The sequence below is a fragment of the Trematomus bernacchii genome, unplaced genomic scaffold (genome assembly GCF_902827165.1).
Source record: "Trematomus bernacchii unplaced genomic scaffold, fTreBer1.1, whole genome shotgun sequence".
NCBI lineage: Eukaryota > Metazoa > Chordata > Actinopteri > Perciformes > Nototheniidae > Trematomus > Trematomus bernacchii.
The window spans coordinates 789,813-810,834 of NW_022987689.1; the positions used below are offsets into that span (position 1 = coordinate 789,813).

The 21,022-nt window shown below is 40.6% G+C and overlaps 1 protein-coding gene across 3 annotated transcripts; it reads right to left on the reverse strand.

The window, feature by feature from the left end:
- Window positions 1–522: 522 nt before the first annotated feature.
- cables1 (Cdk5 and Abl enzyme substrate 1) lies at window positions 523–20,788 on the reverse strand. Of its 3 annotated transcripts, none has more exons than XM_034137878.1 (10): window positions 20,093–20,788; window positions 12,832–12,903; window positions 12,613–12,705; window positions 11,465–11,542; window positions 8,162–8,264; window positions 7,343–7,499; window positions 7,107–7,210; window positions 4,133–4,239; window positions 3,508–3,715; window positions 523–2,297 (listed from the first exon to the last, which is right to left on the reverse strand). In XM_034137878.1, exons 1-10 carry the CDS (start codon window positions 20,653–20,655, stop codon window positions 2,157–2,159), a joined length of 1,626 nt encoding a protein of 541 aa, XP_033993769.1. In that variant the 5' UTR covers window positions 20,656–20,788; the 3' UTR covers window positions 523–2,156. The 3 variants fall into 3 exon arrangements, with proteins under 3 accessions (XP_033993769.1, XP_033993771.1, XP_033993770.1); XM_034137880.1 differs by lacking the exon at window positions 20,093–20,788 and adding an exon at window positions 14,545–14,563; XM_034137879.1 differs by lacking the exon at window positions 11,465–11,542 and having other exon boundaries at window positions 20,093–20,785.
- Window positions 20,789–21,022: the final 234 nt, after the last annotated feature.

Genomic DNA, 21,022 nt, shown 5'->3' on the forward strand with positions numbered 1-21,022 from the left:
CAGGGAACTCACCAAGTGTCAGAAAACACAACCCTCTCTCTTTTCCTCCATACCCAAATCTCTAAAAACGGGGCTGCAACGGAGCTGATACAGACTGATCCAGATTTGAACATTTCTCTGACGTCAGGACGGAGGAGCTCCGCCTATATGGCCAACTCTCCACCTATCAGGGGAATGAGAGGTTGCCGTGGCATGGTAACAGCATGGCAACATGACGCTCGTGCCTCGCCCCCCTCCTTTGCAGGGGGCCGTGGTCAGCTGCAGCTCATTTGCCACAGAATGAGCCCATGCAAAGACAGGGCTGGAGGAGAGCAAAATAGAGCGAAATGAGGCATGGCTAAAATGCATGATCTGTTTGGTATTTTGAAAAAAAAACTTCACAGACATGTTTTATATAGGTATTGCCCTACAATATATTATTCAAATATAGCATGATAGGTCCACTTTAAAGGAACTAAACCTGGGGAGGGGGCAATGACGCAAAAAGTGCAATTTCTGTTCAAGTAAAAACATGCCAGAGTCTTTTTTTGATTGAACAAGCAAAGCAATTTATTTACAAACATACACAGGAAATAAGAGTTGCCCACCAGTCTTTCCTCACAGAGTCTTCAGTGTGCATCTCATAGCGAACTCTTTGGGCTTGCAAACAGAAATAAGCTCAGCATTTGTTCACCTTTAATCACCATGCTTTTCTCATTACAATTTGTTTTGATATTGTGATCATTTTAACTCATATCGTCAATACTTGGAGCAGCATGAAATACCTTTTTCCTCAACACTCTGTGGTATTTTGTTAAACTATTTTAAGGTAATATAAAGAAGCTGAAATCAACTTGAGATACATGCCGAATGAATGTAACTATACTATAATTAGTTAGATTATTTGTTGTTTCTAAAAACATTATTTCCAAATCAACAAACTCTGATTCGAGTGATATGAAAATGTTGCATCCCTCATTGATTCCAGTCAGGATCTTGTTAAGATTTTCCTCCGCCTCAGAGATCAGGAATCAGGACAAATAAAGTGTCCTTGAAGCCTGAAGTACACTTCAGCAGGACGGAGGATTACTTGCACAGGGTTTCAGTCCAGGTAAAGTAATTTACTCTCAATACCAGAGCACCATGTGGCCAATCTGCTGCTAATCCTGATCACTGTTTAATGGCATTTTTGCACTCATGAACACCTCTTCAAACCTGCCTTCCTGACCCCGTTATAGCACTGTAAATGTGCTAGCAATATACTCTAACATAGAGCACAGGAAACTCAACACTGATAAAAGTGGGTCTTGTCTCATTAAGTCCATAGCAAGCATTTGATATAAAATGAATGGAATGGTAGAAAATGAAAGGAATGGTAGAAAATCAATGGAATACTTCAGTGAAAATAGGAAGTCCCATCTTGTCTGCAAGGACCTGTATGCAAACAATCAATACTTTTCGTGCAGATAGAAAATGAGATAAATAATCCAAAACGTTATTTCAAATGACTTGTGAGTGGTGTTTATGAACACAGCTTATTTTCCAGGGTTAGTTCAAGCTCATTAAAACTGTCTCTCTTCCCTCTATGTCTCGCAATATTAAAAAAGTGCACTTTAAGATGATTACTTGCGAAAAACACGAGTCACTCGGAGGAAGTCCAGCCAAAACCAGCCGCTTGAAAAGGCTTTTGTTTAGATTTTATGCAAGTCAAGAGGCAACCAATCATACATGGAGAAGATTAATGAAAAGAGATGATAAAATGTTACAATCATTGGTTGCTTTAACTGTCAAAAATGTCCCCATCAGATTCAAACAAAAAAGGCTCTCTTAATCAACAAGAGAGCTTTGAAATATACAATGTGAATATGAAGACGTTAAAACATGCAAACAACCTGTTTGCAGACGGTTGAACAATTTCTGTCAGAAGTCTGTGTTGTGAAGATGAATAAAGTCAAACAAGGGAGGAACGTTTTAGAAAATGTGTCCCTTTGGCTGATTTCAGATCTCCTGAGAGGGAGGAGAGTTGTCGGCTGCAGGTGAGTGACAGCCGGCTGAACCTCGGAGCCGTCAGACGTGGCAAAGAGAGAGGGGGGATGGAGGATGGGGGATGGAGGATGGATACCGTGGGAAGCAGAGGATCAGAAGGAGCTGGGCGTCCTCCTGATGGTTCACTAATGCTAGGAGGTCTGCAGCAGGCGTCTGTAGTGAGGCATGATCTCGTTTTCTGGCAGCTGCAGGTTGAACTCCAACGCCACCAGCACCGGGAACTCGAAGGCTATCAGCTCTCTGCGGTTCACTCTGAACCTCTCTTCCAGTTTCTGCCAGAGAAAAAGAGAGTTAAATAATAGATATACAATGCTGCATTCCTAATAGCGTCTTTACTACACCCACAGCATTTCATGAGGCCTGGCATGGTAGATGTTGCCTGTTTGGATGGTTGTCAGACTACAGTTGAAATTAATAGACAATACACAGCTGGTTGTGTTGGCCATTCTAAAGCACTGACTTAAAGGGGGACACATCTGCCACTATAAAAGCTTTCTTCGAAATAAGGGATTTTACAGATGAAACACTGTTTACAATTCATAAGAAGTACTACTCAGCCTGTGATGTCTTTTGATGTTATGAAAGGAGCTTTCTAGAGTCAAAATAACTCAGTGTTTCACGGTTAGCTCAGGTGCTCCCTGAGACTTGAGAAAAACTGTGATTTAAACTAGAGGTAGCCTAAAAGGGAATTTCATTTTTTACTTTTTTAAGCTTAGAGACACTTTTGTTTTTTCTTAGATGCAGGCCTGCTGAGGATTCTGGTTCACTGATTGGTTCGGCTACATTTCTGATTAGATTGTCCGTTAAAGATAGGGATCTTTTTAGAGAGGATGACGGTAGAGCAATAAGAGAACAAAGGTTTCAGATCCAGCGAGTCTCGAGACAAAAAAGGCAGCCCTCCAATTATGGGATTTCAAAGACAGCCTATTAGCAACATCAGAACAAGCGTTTACGTAAAAACAGGACCAAACTCTGAAGGTCAGCTTTGATGGTATTAAAAGGTTATGTCAACACTTAATCCTCTTATTTCTGACTGAGACTGCAATACTTATTTTCGCCTGACTGTCAATTTTTTCTCATCATTGTTTTAATGCATTATGGCTTAACTTTGTCCCATTCTACTTGTCCTATCAACAAAAACAAAAACTTGTGACCTCTATAACAGTTTTTTGTGATCTGGAAGCAATTTCTTCAGTCTTATATTTGAGTGTTGAAACCTGACAATTAAAAAGTCAGTCTCCGGTAATCTTCACATATCCCTTGTGGTATCTACTGTAGTCCATGTTTTGATTAATCAGCTGTTGAAACGTCTGCCACCAGTGGAAAAATCAATCGAAAAATCAATTTCCACTGCAGACAATTTTCACCCTTTTTGACCTGTGATTTTGGAAATGAGAATGTGAGTGATGTGAATATTAAACCTGGTGCAACATGAGGACAAATAAACATGAAGAAATGATGAGTGTTAGCAAAGGAACTTACGTCTATCAGGTGCTTGACCTCGTGTTTCTTGAGATCGCCGCCAATCTTGGCCGCCAGTAGGACACAAGCTCCAGCGCACAGTTTACGATTCTGCTTGTTCAGTTTGCCGTGAAGCACCAGTTTCTCAAAGTAGACGAAAGCCATGGCCACCGTTGGTTCCTCATAACCACATTCATCCTGGGCCAATTTTTTGATCTCTCTTTTCAAGCTGCAGGGAGGAGATAAAAGATGGAGATGGAGAAAAAAAGAGAAGCCAATCAATAAATTGATACAGAAAGCGTTAATTAGAAGTTGACTTTTGATTGTGTTCTGGTTTTATGTTTCAGTATTTGTAAGCAACTGTGACTGAAAGAATATTGCTTTTATTTAACTTTTTTATGGTTATTTCATTTTTAAAGAAGGGGCAGGTAAATAAGATGTTTTTCTCCCTGCTCCTTTCCACCATGCACTATAAATAATTAAAAAAAAACAGTACAAGTGTACATGTTTTGTTTTAAAATAACTGCCATGTGTGGAATAAACAAATAAAAATAATAATAAATATAAAAGGAAAGGAAAAATAACAGGGCATTGTAGAGTTAAACACTTAATATGACACATTTTATGCATTTCTGTAGGTTTTTACCTCCTAATCTTGCTGAGGGTAAGCCTTATGTGGGGGAACTTCTCCTTGAAGGTTTCGTTCATGTCTTTCTTGAGGTCAGAGGGTTTGACGTATTCAATGACCGTAGTCTGAAAAGAAAAACCAGAGGTGGTGTCACGATGACCACGCGTTCAGCACTGGGCAGAGTGACTGGATCCTCACACACTAGTGTTGGATTCCACGGTCTCACAATAAGAGCTGGTGTTACCCGTGTCACTTTAAAGATACGTCTGCTGATACTCTATATCTTTCTTCACAAATCCAGTGAAAAGACCAGAGCCAACAACGAACCGATCCCACTAACACACATCCCACTGTGTGAATCCAAAGCCTGACATATCACGTCTTCTTCTGTGACATAGAGCACCATTGTCGTCCAAACACACCAATAAACCACACTGTTGCCGTGGGTGACATAATCCTTCACTACAATGAACATGGGCACTGTGGTGGATTTACCGTAAATACTACATGCGCTATCATGCTGCTGTAAACACTCATTAGCACACCAAATATGTATCAATCCGCCGTTGAAAACAGTCCTCAGCTAAATAATAATTTACTTCAGTGTCTCGGTGTTTAAGCAAATAACAGAGCTTTATGTGCGTCGAACTGAATGACGCACACAGCGAAGCGTTGAAAAACATTGAGATTGGCTGAAATATATTGTTGGTTTGGATCTTTTCAAAGGATTTGCAGAGGATAAGAATAACACAGATTATCGCCGGCCTCTTCCTGTGGGCACAAGACATGCTTGATTGCTGACCAAAGCTTTCCATGCCTTCATCAGGTTTCTAATAAACAAGCTTTGGTGCATGTTATAACATGAGTAGAAGGAGGGTGAGTCACATTTAAAGGAGTAGTTTGGGTATTTTAAGTGGATCTTAAGTGGTACAGTACTACAGTATATTCCCTACAGTAGATAGCGGGTGGTAGGACCACAGTGAGCGTATCAGAAAACTTATTTTGGCCAAAAAAGACAACCTAAACAAATCAATCACTTGAAGTGTACGCTTTATTTAGAATTGTTTCACCACTTTACCTTTGAGACAACTCTTTTAGACACTGAATTATATATGCACTCTTTTTATAGCCACCAGACTACATTGAAATGGTAATTTTACATCGAAAGAACACTGGATTCGCTGGTAGAGATAGTTTGTAACATCCAAATGATCCCCTTAAGACAGTAAAATGAGGGGCTGAGTGTTTATCTGCAACTTACATTAAAGATGTTCTAGAGGAAAAAATAGCAAGAAGCCTAACTGCTAGATGTGCAGGATAATGCTGATTGATTATGACATGGGTCTTATTTCTGTCAACTAGGCCATCAATCCTCTTAGTAATAACAACAATCACCAATTTCATTCCTAAGATCTAGGAACATTATCTAAACCACTTCCTTTGGCTTGTTTTATTTATTTATTTACTTACCCTCACACATACATGCATACTGAAAGCCATTTTTTCACATGCTATCACAAGTATTACTGCAATAACATTTAACTGTATTGCATTTATGTTTTGTAGATTTATATCATCTTTAAAACTCAAGTTTAAAAACTAAATATTGGATTGTTTACATCTATTTGATCGTTGTTCGGTATGTGTTTCTTTAATAGCCAAACTTTGCTGTAGCAATGTCACTGAGTTTCCAGACTGAATACATTACCTTGTTGTAAAGCTAGCTTAAAACATGTAAGACATTGCTTGCTTTCCTTGTCACATATACAAAGGTGCTAATAACATAAAAATGACACTCAATATGTAGGCACCATATGAAGTGTGAAGAACCCACCCTGAACACCACGCTACTGATCATGAACCGTGATGGAGAACAAATGCCGATCGATGTTTGAAGCCGCGAGAAATGAAGCAAAGCTAAACACTGACTTTGCGTGACAGAAATAGTCCACCATGACCATGTTTTACACTTATGTCAACACATAAAGACATGTAATTATTCCATGTTTTACCCTGAGGATACTTTTACACTACACATATTACAAAGCGACAACAATGTTTTTAAACACATTTCAAATGACTTAAGTGAGGCTTTCCTTGCTTTCTAATAATATTCCAGGTGATACACATTTCCTGAATTGAACACAGAGCCTAGAAACTATTGTTATGCATAGTTTGAAAGTGCAGTTAGAGAGTCATGCTCTTTAAGTAGCCTGTGCTCAACCAGCAGAATACTGATGTAATGGTTCGGTTCCTTTAGTAAACACAAAAGCCATTGTTTGAGACGCTTGGTTTTGTAATTGGAGGAAAAGGAGAAGAAAAAAACACATAGCCTGGCCTTGACTTAACATTTCAACTGTGTCAGTCCCTGTTGTGTACTCTGCCAGTCTGCATAACAAAAACAGAGCCGAGGAAAGAATGAGGTGGGAGTCTAGTCAGGTTTTTTTCCCTGTTCCCCCATCCACAATAAAACATCCGTTCTTTTCCGGAAAAGAGCGAGAGTGATTAGGGCTCAGATACAATCGCTACACTCACTGTTGCTCCGGTGGCTGCTTAATATCTGCTGCTCACTATAGTAGAGGATAAATCATTTCCATTCATTCAGGGCCCAGAAGGTGGGAGAGAGTTTGGCCCAGTGACCTTGCTGATTAAAACTGAAACGTTCTCCTGGCTTCTTCTCAAAAACAGCTGATATAATTGAGTTTTTTTGTTGAGGCAGACACATCTTTCCGGTGTGTTATCTTTCCTGCTAGTGGTGGGAAAACTGAGCACAAACTGTCCTTAATGACACAAATAACCATTGAAAAAAAACATTAACTGTGGGATGTCCCGGTACATTTCAACAAAAACAGAGGTGGGTCTCTTCCAGGGAATTATGTCCTGAACAAAAATAACCTTTCCATTCCGGTCTCAAGAGGAAACGTTGCTGTAGTATGTGTTGTTCCTGGTGCTGGTGATGTGTTTATAGACACAGTGAAGAGTGTTTTCTCACCATGTATGAGGGGAAGATGAGGACCCTCTTGTGTTTTCCACAAGGCCACTGCGGGTCATCTAGCAGGTTGGGATCGTACTCACGAAATTCCCCCAAATCATTCCCTGATACAGGCACAAACACAACAACAAAGGTAGAGGCAGATGTCAGTAAAATAAACACTGGAGAAAAAAACAACAGAGTGTGAGTCATACGCCACATTCATAATGGATGAGTCGACTACTTGTTGGACTGACCTGTGTCTACGCTGCTCTGGTTGCTGTTGGCTCGGCCCAAACTGAGGCTTCTATGGCTGGCGTTACGAGACGCAGAGAAGGACGAGGTGGAGTCGATGGTGTTTCTACGACCACCCAGCGCATTAGTGGGATACAGGAACTGGGTGTAGGACACAGTCTGCAGACACAGGGGAAGTTATTATTTCCAAAGGCCTAAACATTATATGCCCTTATTTTTTCACAGCAGCATTTTGTCAAAGCAGGAGAAGCACAGACAAATAATATTAAAGGTTGGCTGGACTGGAACACACTAAGGGATTCAGGCTAAGAAATGTCCAAATGCTGCTTAAAAAAAAGCCTAGTTAAAAAATGCTAAGAACTGTGTTGAGGTCCTTTTAATATGAATCACAAATACATATTCTTGGTTTGAAAGGCAATACTTGAAACAAACAGCTGTGTATTAAAAATGCAAATAATGTGGCTGAATACATTGCCTAGTATCATTCTAGGCTATATTTATAATTATTACAATTGGCCCTTTTTGATGTTTTTATTCCTTAGGTGGATGTGCACAATATTCTCCTTTTAATAACATTTAGTGATTAATGATCATGTTTTTTCCATAAAGGAGCTAAAAAGCTATTTAGCTTTTCCATCACCTCTCAGTGTGACATTCAAAACTGAATGCGAGTACATCAAAACTGATGCTACTAATTATACTCTGAATTACATGCAATTGTACTTACAGTAGAACATTAAACACCTTAACAATATGTTTTTTTACTGTGTGAATCAGATTTTCCTAAATGGTTACAGTAAGTTTAGCACATTTCAGCTCACCTTTCCATCCGCTCCTAGCTCCACTCCCTCCAGTCCTATCACCATCTCCTTGGCGCTTCCTGACGGATGCCGCTGACGCCCTCCTCCTTCCAGCTTCACATCCCTAATGAGCACAAGACCTTTAGATCTTTCACTGAACAAATAAACCTCAAAGCTTCGTTTAACTCTCTTTCTCCACTTTCCTTAACCTTCTTACTGATGCCTGTTCTAGCCTACCTCCACATCTGTACCTCACAGATAGATCTGCGCTCATCAGCTGGACTAGGTTTTATAATTATGGCGTTTGGTGTATTTGTTTCTAGCAGGCCGATGTCTTCAGAGTCAGCTGCTGCCTCATTAATGCTTAATATGCAGTACTGCTGTAAGAAATCTGCAGGAGGTCAAAGGCTCTGCTGGAGTAGAAAGCTGCTGGAGAATAAAGTGTGTCAGTGGAGCAAACAGTGGAGAGCCCACAACTGCACACATTTTATATGAGCTGAATATTTATTTGCATTTAATGTCTGCTGCTGAGAACATATAGACTGGGGTGAACTTGCAAAACTAAAACCATGGGGAAATAATAGTAAAATATACTAATTCAAATAGACATTGGTTATCGACATGATTTAACATGCTATGATATAACTTCACTTGATGATCACTTAAATTGTTTTCAAACGATATGGGCTTAAAAAGTCTCTTGGACTTGCTTTCACGTCAAAGCGAAAAGACAAGTGCGGACAAATATTACCTTGCATTTCTGTAATATTAACTTTTTATAACCTAATATTCTTACATGACATTTCAGAATGTGAGCAGACAGCAGATATTAAATCGTAACAGTCTTGTTTTTCTACTCCTCCCTTATCTTCCCTAGCTCAGTCATGCTTTCGGTTAAAATTGTGTGCCCAGATAAATAGAAGGAATAACAGAGAGGGACTTCACATGACTCCCCCAGTGTTTTGATGACATGCGGGGCAAATCTGTTATAAATGAAAACAGTGTTATTTGGCAGACATGCACGTCAGGACACAATGTTGACAGATGCATCATAGACACAAAGATCCCCAGGCAGCAGACGTCCGACAGAAGAGTGGAGATTAAATAAAAAGGGGGAAACATACAAACAGAAAGCTTTCTAGGAGAAGAGCTTTTCTAAGAGGCGATCCAGAAAATAATTTGTTGTGCTTTAGTCTGCTGAAAGTAAGAAGAAATGAAAGGGAATTACAAGAAAAGCCGACATTCATGGATAGGAATCACTGGCAAATACCTGAATGTTAGTAGTGTTATAATATATGCAAATTGTTCATAATGCCCTACAAAATTATTCTAAATCTAGGATAAAGCAAATTAAGCATTAATATTAACAATACTGAAAGTATCTTGACCCTTGCTGGCCACTTTACTACTGAATGCTTTACAACTCAAATAAACAGTTTAATATTGGCTTGTAATAATATTCCACGGCAGTCTTGCCCAAGTTTCACACATAACACTACTTTTATGAGCATCAGTAGGTTATACTTTATTAATCCCTGTGAGGAATTTAGTCCTCTGCCTTTGACCCATCTAACTTTTTACACAGTAAGCCAACTTTTCTACAATTCAATGCCAGGAGCATTACATGCATGTATTTTAGGGTCAGATAAACTGAAAAATATGAGGAAGCCCATGCCAGCACAGGGAGATGCAGAGTCAGAAAAGCCACGGTGGACTCTAGCGGGGTTTGAACCCAGAACCTTATGGGTGTCAGGAGACAGTAACGCCCCATAAACAGACGACCAATCAAACAGTCTTAGTCCGCAAAGTTTCCTGTTTTTCTTTCTTTAATGGAATAGTTCGAGATTTTGGAAAAGCATACCTATTTGCTTTCTTACTGACAGTTGGATTAAAAGATTAATACTCACAAATCTCATAGCCATAGCCTAAGCATGTTAAATGCTAATATCTGTTAGCATATTTCAGCATTAAGACTTAAAACAGGGGGAAAACAGCTAGCCTGGCTTTTTTTGTTAAGAGCAGTAACTTAACTTAATCATTGTGAAAGAAGTCACTTCGACCGTCCATAATAATCCCCCATTTACTTCCTCAAATAAAACCAAAGCTAAGCTAGTTATTGCCCCCTGCTTCCAGTATGCATGTTAAACTCAGCAAGCCATATCCTGGCTGGCAGTAGTCTCATATTTAACAGACAGATACAAGAATGTTAATCTTTTCCTCTAACCTTTGGCAAGAAAGCAAATGAGGGTTTCCCGAAATGTCATTCCTCTGTATTCAATTATTTAATGTTTGAACTGTAGGATAATTGTCTCCATGTTACGTCCCCAAAAGTAGGGCTGAACTGCAAAATTGGCAATTTTGTACATGAGGCAGAAGTTAAAGACAGAGAGACAGAAGGAAACAACTACATGCGATCAGCAATTTTGGGCCCAGTCGTCTCATAAAATGTTGTTTTGCAGTTACAACATTTTAACTGAGGCAGCAAAAGCCTAACTGTTAACTGTCAATTAACAGCCAGATGTGTATATTGGATAGCCCTGGAGGTTAATTAACCCCCGACCTGGCACGGATTAGCTGGCTTTAGATGGATAGAGCTTTCTGTGCTCTTCACTTAGCACCGGTGTGGAGCTTTTCTTTCTGTGCATTGTTTTCACTGGTGTTTATATCTCCGATGTCACTTTCACTTCCTCCCAAACACACCGTTTCATGTGAACTGGAGGTCTAGGAGCCAAGGTCATACCAGAGCTATCCCCATGCAAGCCAGCCATAACACACCTACAGTTAAGCGTATACGTTTTCTGGGTCAGCACTAATAAATGTAAACTCTTAAACAAGGCAAAATGTGTTAATTAAAAATCAAGCAGCGCTGGCAGCAGCAACTGCATCTGCCAGCAAAACGGTAATAAGACCAACGAACACATGAAAAACGTTTAAGAGCTATAGTTTCTAAATATAAGAAGAACAGTAACCTGCAAAAGGTGAGTCTAAAGAGCAAAGCCAGCAGCAGTTTTAACAGACAAAAATGGGTTGATTGAACAAAAAGGGAAGAATGGCTTAACACCACCAGAGCCATTATGGGAAAAAGCAATACAAGCATTAAGCACAGGGCAACAACATAGTCTAGATATATAGGAAATTACGCCTTTGAAACCCATTTCAGCCCACTGTTTATTTATTTATCAGACGTTAATGGCAAAATGCATCCACCAAAACTAACCCTTAGGAGAGTACATCCACAGAAAAAGCGATGGGAGAAAAAAAAAGGGAAAGAGGCGGCACAGGCCGGAGGAGGTTACAAAGTTCGGCATGCTGTAGGATACATACCCTGCTTGGCTACAATCTCGATATGGCAGGACAGAAAAAACACTATAGAAGGATCTTCTGCCACTGATTAGGACTATCCTATAAAAACAAAAATGTTAAAAAAAAGCTGATCAATATCTATCTGACAAGATCCACAGATTAAAGTTGGAGCGAGTGTGCAGTAAAAATTTGAATGAAGAGAATGAGCTGCAAACTTCAGAGTGAGTGTGTGTTGGTTTGTAGAAATGTGGGACATGTAGCATGTAGTCAGTGGTTGAGGCAATCATGATGCATTTTTGTGTAAGATACCTTTAGTTAGCATATGCTATTATTATATTAAACTGTGTTCTACTAGTGGAAACATTTATAAAGTATCGAGTCAGAGAATTTCAAGTAAGATATGTAAATTATTTGTTTTAATATCTGCAACTCACAGACACTATATGAATCTTACAACTGGATATAAATAACATGCGTGTTATACCATATCTCAGTTAATAAACAAATATGTTCTTCTTAAAAGTTTGGAAAATACTGCACAAAATTACTCTACATCCGATCATTTAAACGGGAGGAACTTAGAAATATACACTGTTTTCTAAACAAGAGATACTGTTGTTAAAACTATCTACACTACAAAAAAACAACAACGCACTAGAACTACACTCACAAAACACCCTGAAAAAAAGCTAACCGAATTAGATTTCAAATCCAAAGAATGTGACAATGATGACATTGACCACAGCAGTAAAAACTTTCCGTGTCTCCTGACCTCGATTAAACAACCATTTTTCCTTGGGTTACTATAAGCAAACCCAGTAACATACCTATGCCATTTCATTTAGATTCAGACTGAGATATATGTGCTGCAAGCTAATGTAACCTGCTGTGACACAATGATATGCGATTTATCTTGTGATTTCACAATTTTAACAGTGAATAAATGAAGTTTCAAATCTGAATATACTGTGTGAATGGACAGGTTCCTCAATCGACTGCCTTTTATTTATGAGTAAGAATGACATGAAGTGAATGGAGCTGGCCTGCTTGCCTACGATGTGGCTGTAATGTGAGAAACATCCAAACTGCAGTTCATTGACTGGGGCAGCCTGCCATTATCCACTGAGGACTTGTATTGACTAAACGGATAGCATTGTTTGCCTTCATACCTTCCATTGCGCATATCATGTTGCCTCATGTTCTTTATGAAGTGGATCTTCTTAAAGCTCTTTGGTCGGGGTGAACCCGATAGGGTCCGGCATCTAAAATGTTAAACAAACACAAAACATCAGGACCTCAAAACACAGAGACACTGTGCCAGTGACTGGGATATATTACAGTGAGGGCAGCAGTGGAAAAGGTAATGGTATTTCTGTGCAGTTTATTACCTGCGAAGAGGAGCGTTCTCCTCAATGTCCTCTAGCGTTTCAAGCGAAGAGCGTTGAGAGATGAGTCTTCGTCTGGAAACAGATAGACAAAGGGAAGGTTTAAAGTCAGGGGCTATGAAGAAACATCACACCAACAAACACAGGACCAATTGTTCTAATGCAAAAAAACAGCTTTTAGAAAAAAATACATTTGGCAAAGATAATGTTGATAAAACCTTATTGTGATCTTGTTTGACAGGCAAATGGACACTTGGCCCATTGGAAAGCAATTTCATTAGAAGGCACAACACTTAATCAAATTATTTTCCACAGCAAAGTAATAACAAAAAATGCAAGAATAGACCTCGAAAATCAAATCAATTTTTCTTACACAATAAAGTCAGCCTAGATTTTAGAATAAAACAGGGTATTAGCAGACACAAACACTCTAGGGAGCTTAAACCCAAATCTCCTTTTTACCTTTTTGTGTAAAGCAATGGAAAGTGGAAAAAGCCATCGTCCAACACATTGCACTTGTTACACAACTAGTGAAAATTTGATATGACGCACTTTTTGAGTTAAAAGGTTACAGCCAAATTTCGGTTAGCATTCAATCATTGTTGAGGTTCTTCACAAGGACATGGAAAACTAAATATGTGTGGTCACTGAGGGCCTTTGAGCAAAAGGTCAAACAAAGTAGTTAAATTATGATCTGCCTCCGTCTGTTCTGTTATTATTTTACAAAAGCCAGTCTTGGACGGTTTAGTTGGGACCATCCATCGACAGCACTGTGTGCCTGTGTGGTCAATCATCACTCCTCAATCTTACGTTCATCACAGAGGTTTTTCCAGTGTCAGAGCTGCTAAGAGGATAAGGCTCGGCCAGCACTTTGTGTAACACATTTTGTCACACATGGCCTTTATTTCACACTAGTTTCATGACTCAACAACTCAACACTTTTATATGATCTGCTGCCACTTTAGAAAACAAACCCACATGTGACAGCTAAGTATGCCTGAGCTGTCCCAAAATTAGGTTGTAATTGTATATTTAGCCCCAGAATAACAACATAATCCAACCCATTAATCAGCTTACAAAGTGGCCACATTTAAAGGCAATGGAAATGAACAAATTAATGGTCAAATAACTAAATCGTGACATATTTTCCCAACGGGAGATCTGTCAATAATAAATACATTTTCAACAGGGTTGGAAAAGCCAAGTAAGAGTCTAAGCATATGTCCGTTCACAACATGCATACTGTAGATCATCTTGGTGTACGCAATCCTTTTCATAATTGACAAGTGTTGTAATGCTATGGCCATGAACGATAACAGAAGCTGATGACACTTGCCTTCCTCTTTAAAGAGCATTTCAGCCAAAGGAGGAGAAAGACAGCGGAGTGTTAAGCAGAGTGGCTGGTTAATAAACAACAGATCATGAGGACAGATTAACAAAAGATGACTCCAGCCTTGAGGATCTCCCAGGGTTTAAACCAACACAAGCTAAGTGAACAGTGTATGCTGGAGGAGAGGGGCTGAGATAAGTGTTTACATGACGAAACGCACCGAGCAGACGAGTAACCGGGAGCCATTATACTGGCTAACCTTCTGCACTGTATATTATGACCCCTATAATCATATCCTGGAAGGGGGAACATTAAGCTCTGATAAAAGGCATGAACAGAACATGTTATAGTCCACTTGAATATAATGAAGGGGTTGTGACTTTTACCTGAAAGTCAGATAAGTGCTTTCATGTGATTTATGGTCTTAGATCATCCTTCTGATGGAGCAGATAGCTTGGCTGGATAAAGATCTGACGACACAGATAGTTTAATGGCGCATTTCCACTACACGGTCGGCCTCGGCCACACTCGGTACGGCTCGGTACGGCTTGGCCGCGTTGGGCCTTAACAGGGCCGACTCACTTCATGCTGCGCTTCCATTACAGTTTAGGAACTGGGGTAGTTACTATAGTAACGCAGTGTAGGCGGAGCCGTGACGTCATCTTCAATGAGAAATCCAGAAACACAACACAGCCGTTAGCTGTGAGCACTCAGAGCTCACAGCTCCTTATATATGTTCAGAAACTCGACAAAAGTTAAACAAGTACACACCACAGACTGCCTGTGTCATGGTGAATACAGTCGCTGCCTTATTTATGTCTGTATAGGCCGTTGTTGTGAGTGTGGACGGTCGGGGCATATACTGCGTTAGCTTAGCCAATCTCCATCTAGAAAAACACGAATTTTAAAAGGTTTTTTCGCCTGCCGTCTGTCTGCAGACTTGACAAAGCATTAATTCATGGTTTTTACTAACCGGTATCAGTATGTTGTTACTTCGGCATCATTTTGAAACGTGTATTACAATTAAATCACGGTCAAATATGTCCATCTTGTTGTAGTTCTAGCCCTCTTGCCAGCGCTCCTCTCTCTAGTTTAGCATACTCAGCCCGACTCAGCCCTGTTTGTTGGCCCCGATAGAACCACAATTTTCTAGGGCCAGAAAAGAGGGGAAAAAGTGGCCCCGCGCCGTGCCGCGCCGGAACGAGGCCTAGTGGAAGCACAACCAAAAAAGGGGACGGCACGACACGGCACGCTTAAAGCGAGCTACGCGCTGCAATGGAAATGCGCCATTAGAGGACTTGACTTCGAGGTTCCTCGTGACGGCGTGACACTTCATCCCTGAAACTTCTGGAACAATTCAGGTCATAGGAAAATAGTTATGTCATGCTTCTGTATATTGATATGTTTAAAACCAAAACATGATACTTTTAATATCTTACTCATACACTTACTCAAAAAATAGTTTGGTAACCTGTAATCATTCCTTTTGTTCATACCTTCCATACAAGCCTTAAAGCGATCACTCCTAAGTGTGAATAGAGAATAGGACAGAAACTACAGTTCTTGTTCTGCATCTTAAATAACGCTGTTGGCAGTATAAGACATTAGAGGTCTGATTTAGACAAATTAAGTTAGTTATGGCCTTTCATAGTGCTTTGAAAGTGCTTGATTTCTCTAACTTTGACTGCTGAAGCCACACACAACTTAGCAAAGAAGGAATGTACACTGGATTTCTCTCATCTCTTACGGTGATAACTTAACAGCTTGTCAATCCTAAAGAAATGACTAAAGCGGCCAATATCTCTGAACCTTCATACAGGCATGAGTATTGCATTAAGATTGACAGAAACAGAAAAATCCAAACCTGTCATTTAACTCGGCAAAGAGTGTTACACTGTGTGCCCAAGAAGAAATAACCTCTTATTGAAGCCATCTGTTTCCATTCTGTGTGACGTTTTGTCATTTCTTTCCAAGCCAATGTTTTGTGAATTGTTACTGATCTTCAAAAAAATCATTCATCAGTTAGCCAAGGGGCATGTTTCCAGTTCAGGAGGACACAGCTGAACCATGAGGACTTTGATCCAGGCATCCACTGTGGCTCAACAGCAGCATTCGGACGTGTTTTTCATGCAAAATATGTTTTCCAGGCCTCTACAAATCCTGGAAACAATAACACTGGCCAGGCCACTCATTCACCTCAGATCCAACTCCTACAAACTATGGTTAGAACAGCCTGTTTCTACCCAGTTTGACATTAACGAGGCCTGGTCAGAAGCTTCAAAGAAACCTCAGTATAAATCGGTAGCAAAGGAGCAGCAAGCACACCATAGCATCTCAAACTATCCCTGCTATTGAAGCCTCAAGCGATTAAACTTAAGCATGTTTCATAAATGCAATCAAGGCACTCCAACACAATGACATCCTCCTGCAATGAGAGTGCTTCAAAAAGCCATTGATAATCCTACCCAGCAGTGCCATGCAATGAGCTATACAACTCAAGTGGACTATTTAGATGTGGAGATTAAACAGTTTTACACGTACGCCCTGTTGGCAGCGTGCCACAGGATATAGTCTTCCATTTGCCGGAGAGTCGCTGAGTGGAATTAGATGTAATGTTCTGGCCTTCTTCACACAAATACTGCCCGGGCAAACGGAAATGTGATTATTCTGATAAAGAAAAGCACAGCCGTTCAGCCTGTCTGACCTGCAAACACATAGGAGTAGAAAAAAATGCATGGGCTAAAAGGAAGTTAAAGAAATGGGAACACAGGGTGAGAAACAAGCAATATTATGGACATCTTTCCTCAGGGGTTTTACTTTAAACTGCAAGACGAAAGCATATGCTTGTTACTCAAGCATGTGTTACACTTCAAGTGGGTTTTTCAGTCAAGACATAAGGGGTTGTCTGAGTGTTTGTTGACAGCACACACTAGAAAATTAAGCATTCTTTTATAATCCTGCCAACCATGACCTCAGTGAACAACAATCAACCTCCTAACCAAAAGTATGTGACCCAGTGGCACAAAACTCCACAGGACCATTATAATGGGTTACACTGCTTGTTTTCCAGCCACAGTCTCTGGAGTCTCATGAAAACATAATCTCGGCACTACCTAACGGTTAACTAAAAGAGGCATGAGAAGACCTGGATGTGTTTTAAGGGGGAAAGAATGAAATGAGAATTGCTTAACACCTAAGGCAGACAAGACCAGATGGTAATAGAATGCTATATTTAAAATCTGCAGCTCTAAGCGTGCTAATTCATGATGGATGAAGGCTGAGGAGTGGAAGGAAAGCTGAATATGAAATCATCCATCATTTGCATGCATTAGATTTTGATGAGGATATGGGCAAAAAGCACTTTTGGCCTCAGAAAGTCTATTTTGGCAGTACATCAAAGGCTCTTTGACTTCCTGAATGGGAGCAGGACTGAGGGCCAAATGTCTGAGGGGAGAGTGTGTTTCTGAAGCCCCTGGGAGAGGAAGTAGAGGACAGAAAATACAGAGCGGAGAGCCAGGCTGCTTCTCAGAAAGCCTGGGCATCCTGCCTCTCCCAGCCAGGGACCTCTGGACACATTTCCACCAGCTGCCCTCAAAAAAACAAACCAGGCACTGTGCAGAGCGCTCGTCTGGTGGAATATGGCCACGTTCCATCAACAGGTTGCTTACATTGCAACATTAGAATACATTTTGTTTGTATATCCTCCAATTCATGTATTAACGGACTGAGCAATACAATGGCTGTGTAGAGACAATATGCAACACTTTGCTTAGGGCTAGGTGTTAAACCTCAATGCTCAGTTTGGTACCAACTGAAATGTGTCAGGAGCAGAAAATATTGAAAATGATGCAGTATTGTAGTACTGAAAGCTTATAGGCATAGAATGTAAAGGTTTATGAGTAAATCCATAATTTTGCCAGATTTTGACTGTACACCATTGAGGCACAGCTGCTAGCGTTTAACATTTTTAAGTTTGGCTTCTTTTGTTGCACAAAAAAAGTTTTCAATTTAACATAAAACATAACTAAAAAGGCACTCGGACAATGCAGACGTCTGCTGAGGACAAGAAGCCTTAAAAGGAAAGTAAATATTATTCTGTGTGTCTGTCCTGTAATGTGGAGCCTCTCCAAAATTGAATAGGCACTTCAATGTCCACCACGTTTCATTAAAAACAGGATGATAGTTCTTATGTGATTCTGCTTACAATATATTAATATAATGCTATTTGAAACCATTCATACCTATTTGAACCAAAAGTTCATTCTTTACCTTAGAAAACAGAACTTGACAGAGCAATCTCACCAAAAGGTCAATTTAGCATTTGTTCTGGAGCATTTTATCTTATCACATGATCTTTCTCAGCAGTTGAATTGTGCACAGCTGTCATAGAATTGTAGATCTTCACATTTCTATTTTTCTGAGCACTTGAGGATCTTAAGGAATCAATCATTTAAGAAGTTTGTACCTTCTGGTGAATGTACTTTTAATCTTGACTTTTACGCCAACATTAACAGGAAGTCCTTTAAGAGCTCTGGAAAATGGAAATTCAAACATCTTTAACTCCATGACAACTGGGCAAACACCATCTGCTGAGGAAGATGATCCAAAACAAAACAAAAACAGCAACTAAATTGTGGTGAAGCTACATAATAATGGATATATGGATATAACGGATTGTGCATTGGGAGGTATTTTTGCGGTCTCAGAAAAAAATGCAAATGTAAATGATTAATGGTGTCGTTAGTGTAATATAACCTAATTAGTGCACTTCTTTCAGTATGAAAAATACAAATTAATACATTCGGAAGCTGTTAGTTTGGCAGGGCAATTTCCATGAGGTCAGGAAGGGGAACTAAATGCTTGTTGAGTGTTTCACCACGAAAAAGATCTTCCTGAGAAAGTCTGCCAGAGACACCAGAGGAAGGAGAGGATTTGGGTAAGAGAGGGGCTCTGAATATTCTGACAGTGAGAGAACCATGAGATGACTGTTACTGACAGCTGTCCTGCTGTGAGGTGAGACCCTCAAAAACTCTCCATGTGCCTACAGTGTTACAACAAATGAGATGGACAGGGCAAATAAAATAAATGGAGCAGCAAGCCCTTGTTGTTTATGGAGTTGAAGGGGTGTAGAATTACAGGATGTCAACATCACGCTGAGGAGATGAAGGTAGCAGGTGTGCTATATGTTTTTGAAATTACATTCACTTATAATAATTTAAGGACTTTTAGAGCATTGGAGCAGGTTTGCAATAGGAAAAAAAGAAACTGCTGAGTTCCCTCTCTTGGGAAACCAGGTTACTGCTCCACAGCTGTTGGAACTTTGATCACACTGCACATATCTGTCTTTATCCAGACCAATGAACACCTGCATGCAGTAAATAAACAAACAGCTGGTCTTTGTATTACTGTATCCAGGCAGACTGCGTTGCTGAGAACCAACACTATCTTTCCAAAACCTAAAAGAAAAACAATTGCCCCAGTTCATTCATTCAGGGCCCTGGTAATGTGGTTGTGTGGAAACAAAACACAAACACTTACACTGGAAGTTCAAAATAAGTTGTGCATTATGTGTTTAATCTGAAGATCTACTAAAATGTAACATATGAAACAAGAATGTGCTGTAGTCTGTAGATGTAAACACAAATAAACTCCATTGGGTTTATCAGTGGTATCTTATTGGAGCTAATAATCGACCTATGCAACATGATTGTGAAAACAAATGAAATGTGTCTGCAGGACTAAGTGAGTTCAACAATCGTGCATGGGGACTGATTGCTCCTACTGATATCTCATGATTCCTTTAGTGACATGGTTAGGTTTGTGTTTGCTTGCTATGATGACATCAATGCACAGCCTGACTGTGCAGATCCTGCAGACAAGCTCCCACCTTTGACATCCCTGTACTAAATGTTCTCAAACACCAGACATGGTTACCTTGATCTCTGCAGCTCTATCGCAGAGTTGGCTATCTGTCCGCCCTCCAGGCTGTAGTTCTGGGGGTTTTGCCTGGAGTATGGGGCAGGTAGGATTCCCTGAGTGTACGTCTGCAGCCTCCCTCTAGTCGACACTGGCACCGCGGAGAACGGCGAGCTGAAAGTGGAGGGCAGGAAAGCGTCGCCCTCCGAGTCTGCACCCACCGGGGCAGCTGCGGGACCCGTCCCGAAACTACCCCGTCTGTTAGCTAACAGAGCCTGGTTTGCAAAAGCGAGCGCCTCGGCGGCCGTGGAGGCAGCCGCCGCCGCAGCAGCCGCAGCCCCGTACGCCGTGCGCTCCGGAGAAACCAGGCTCTGACTAGTCCTAGCGTCAAGTGAGTCCTCCTCCTCGTTCTGATTGTCTGCATCGTCTTGCACGGGTCGTCCATCCAGGGAAATGTTGCTGAGAAAGGACAACGCCGCTTGCCTCCTCCTCGGGTCTATGCGTTTCCGCGTATGCTCGATACTGGAGTGCTTGATCTGCAGCGTGGCTGTGGATGTGTTGCTGCTCGTGGCAGCCGCCATGGTCCGCTCCCAGTGGTCCGAGTCCCCGCAGCGAGCGATCTTACCTGGCCGACATTAATAAAGTGTTAATCGTGCTTGTGTTGGTGAATGGTAGTGGCCTGTCTTTTAAGTACATGCGCTTAACTGGGTGAAAACAGGGAGGTCACGTGTGTGCAGTATTGTGGCAGCACAGGAAAAATGTGGACCAATGGGCGGTCAGGAATACATGTGTTTTTTTTCTCTACCTTTTCCTGACTGCTGAAAGCTCCACTGGCTCGTCTGACAGGGTATGCCAACATTACGTAAACATAAGTACGGTGTATGTAAGACCGGCGTCTGACCTGCATTATATTCGTCTTAATGCTTACTTTTCACGTTTTTTATCAAT

Bases quoted from the DNA above. Each gene is read 5' to 3' on its own strand.
- cables1 (XM_034137878.1), bottom strand. From the start codon at position 20,655: ATGGCGGCTGCCACGAGCAGCAACACATCCACAGCCACGCTGCAGATC. The intron at 12,706-12,831 runs GTAATAAACTGC...TTAACATTTTAG, and splicing joins GAGAACGCTCCTCTTCGCAG to ATGCCGGACCCTATCGGGTT. The intron at 7,500-8,161 runs GTGAGCTGAAAT...CTGTGTCTGCAG, and splicing joins AGCTAGGAGCGGATGGAAAG to ACTGTGTCCTACACCCAGTT.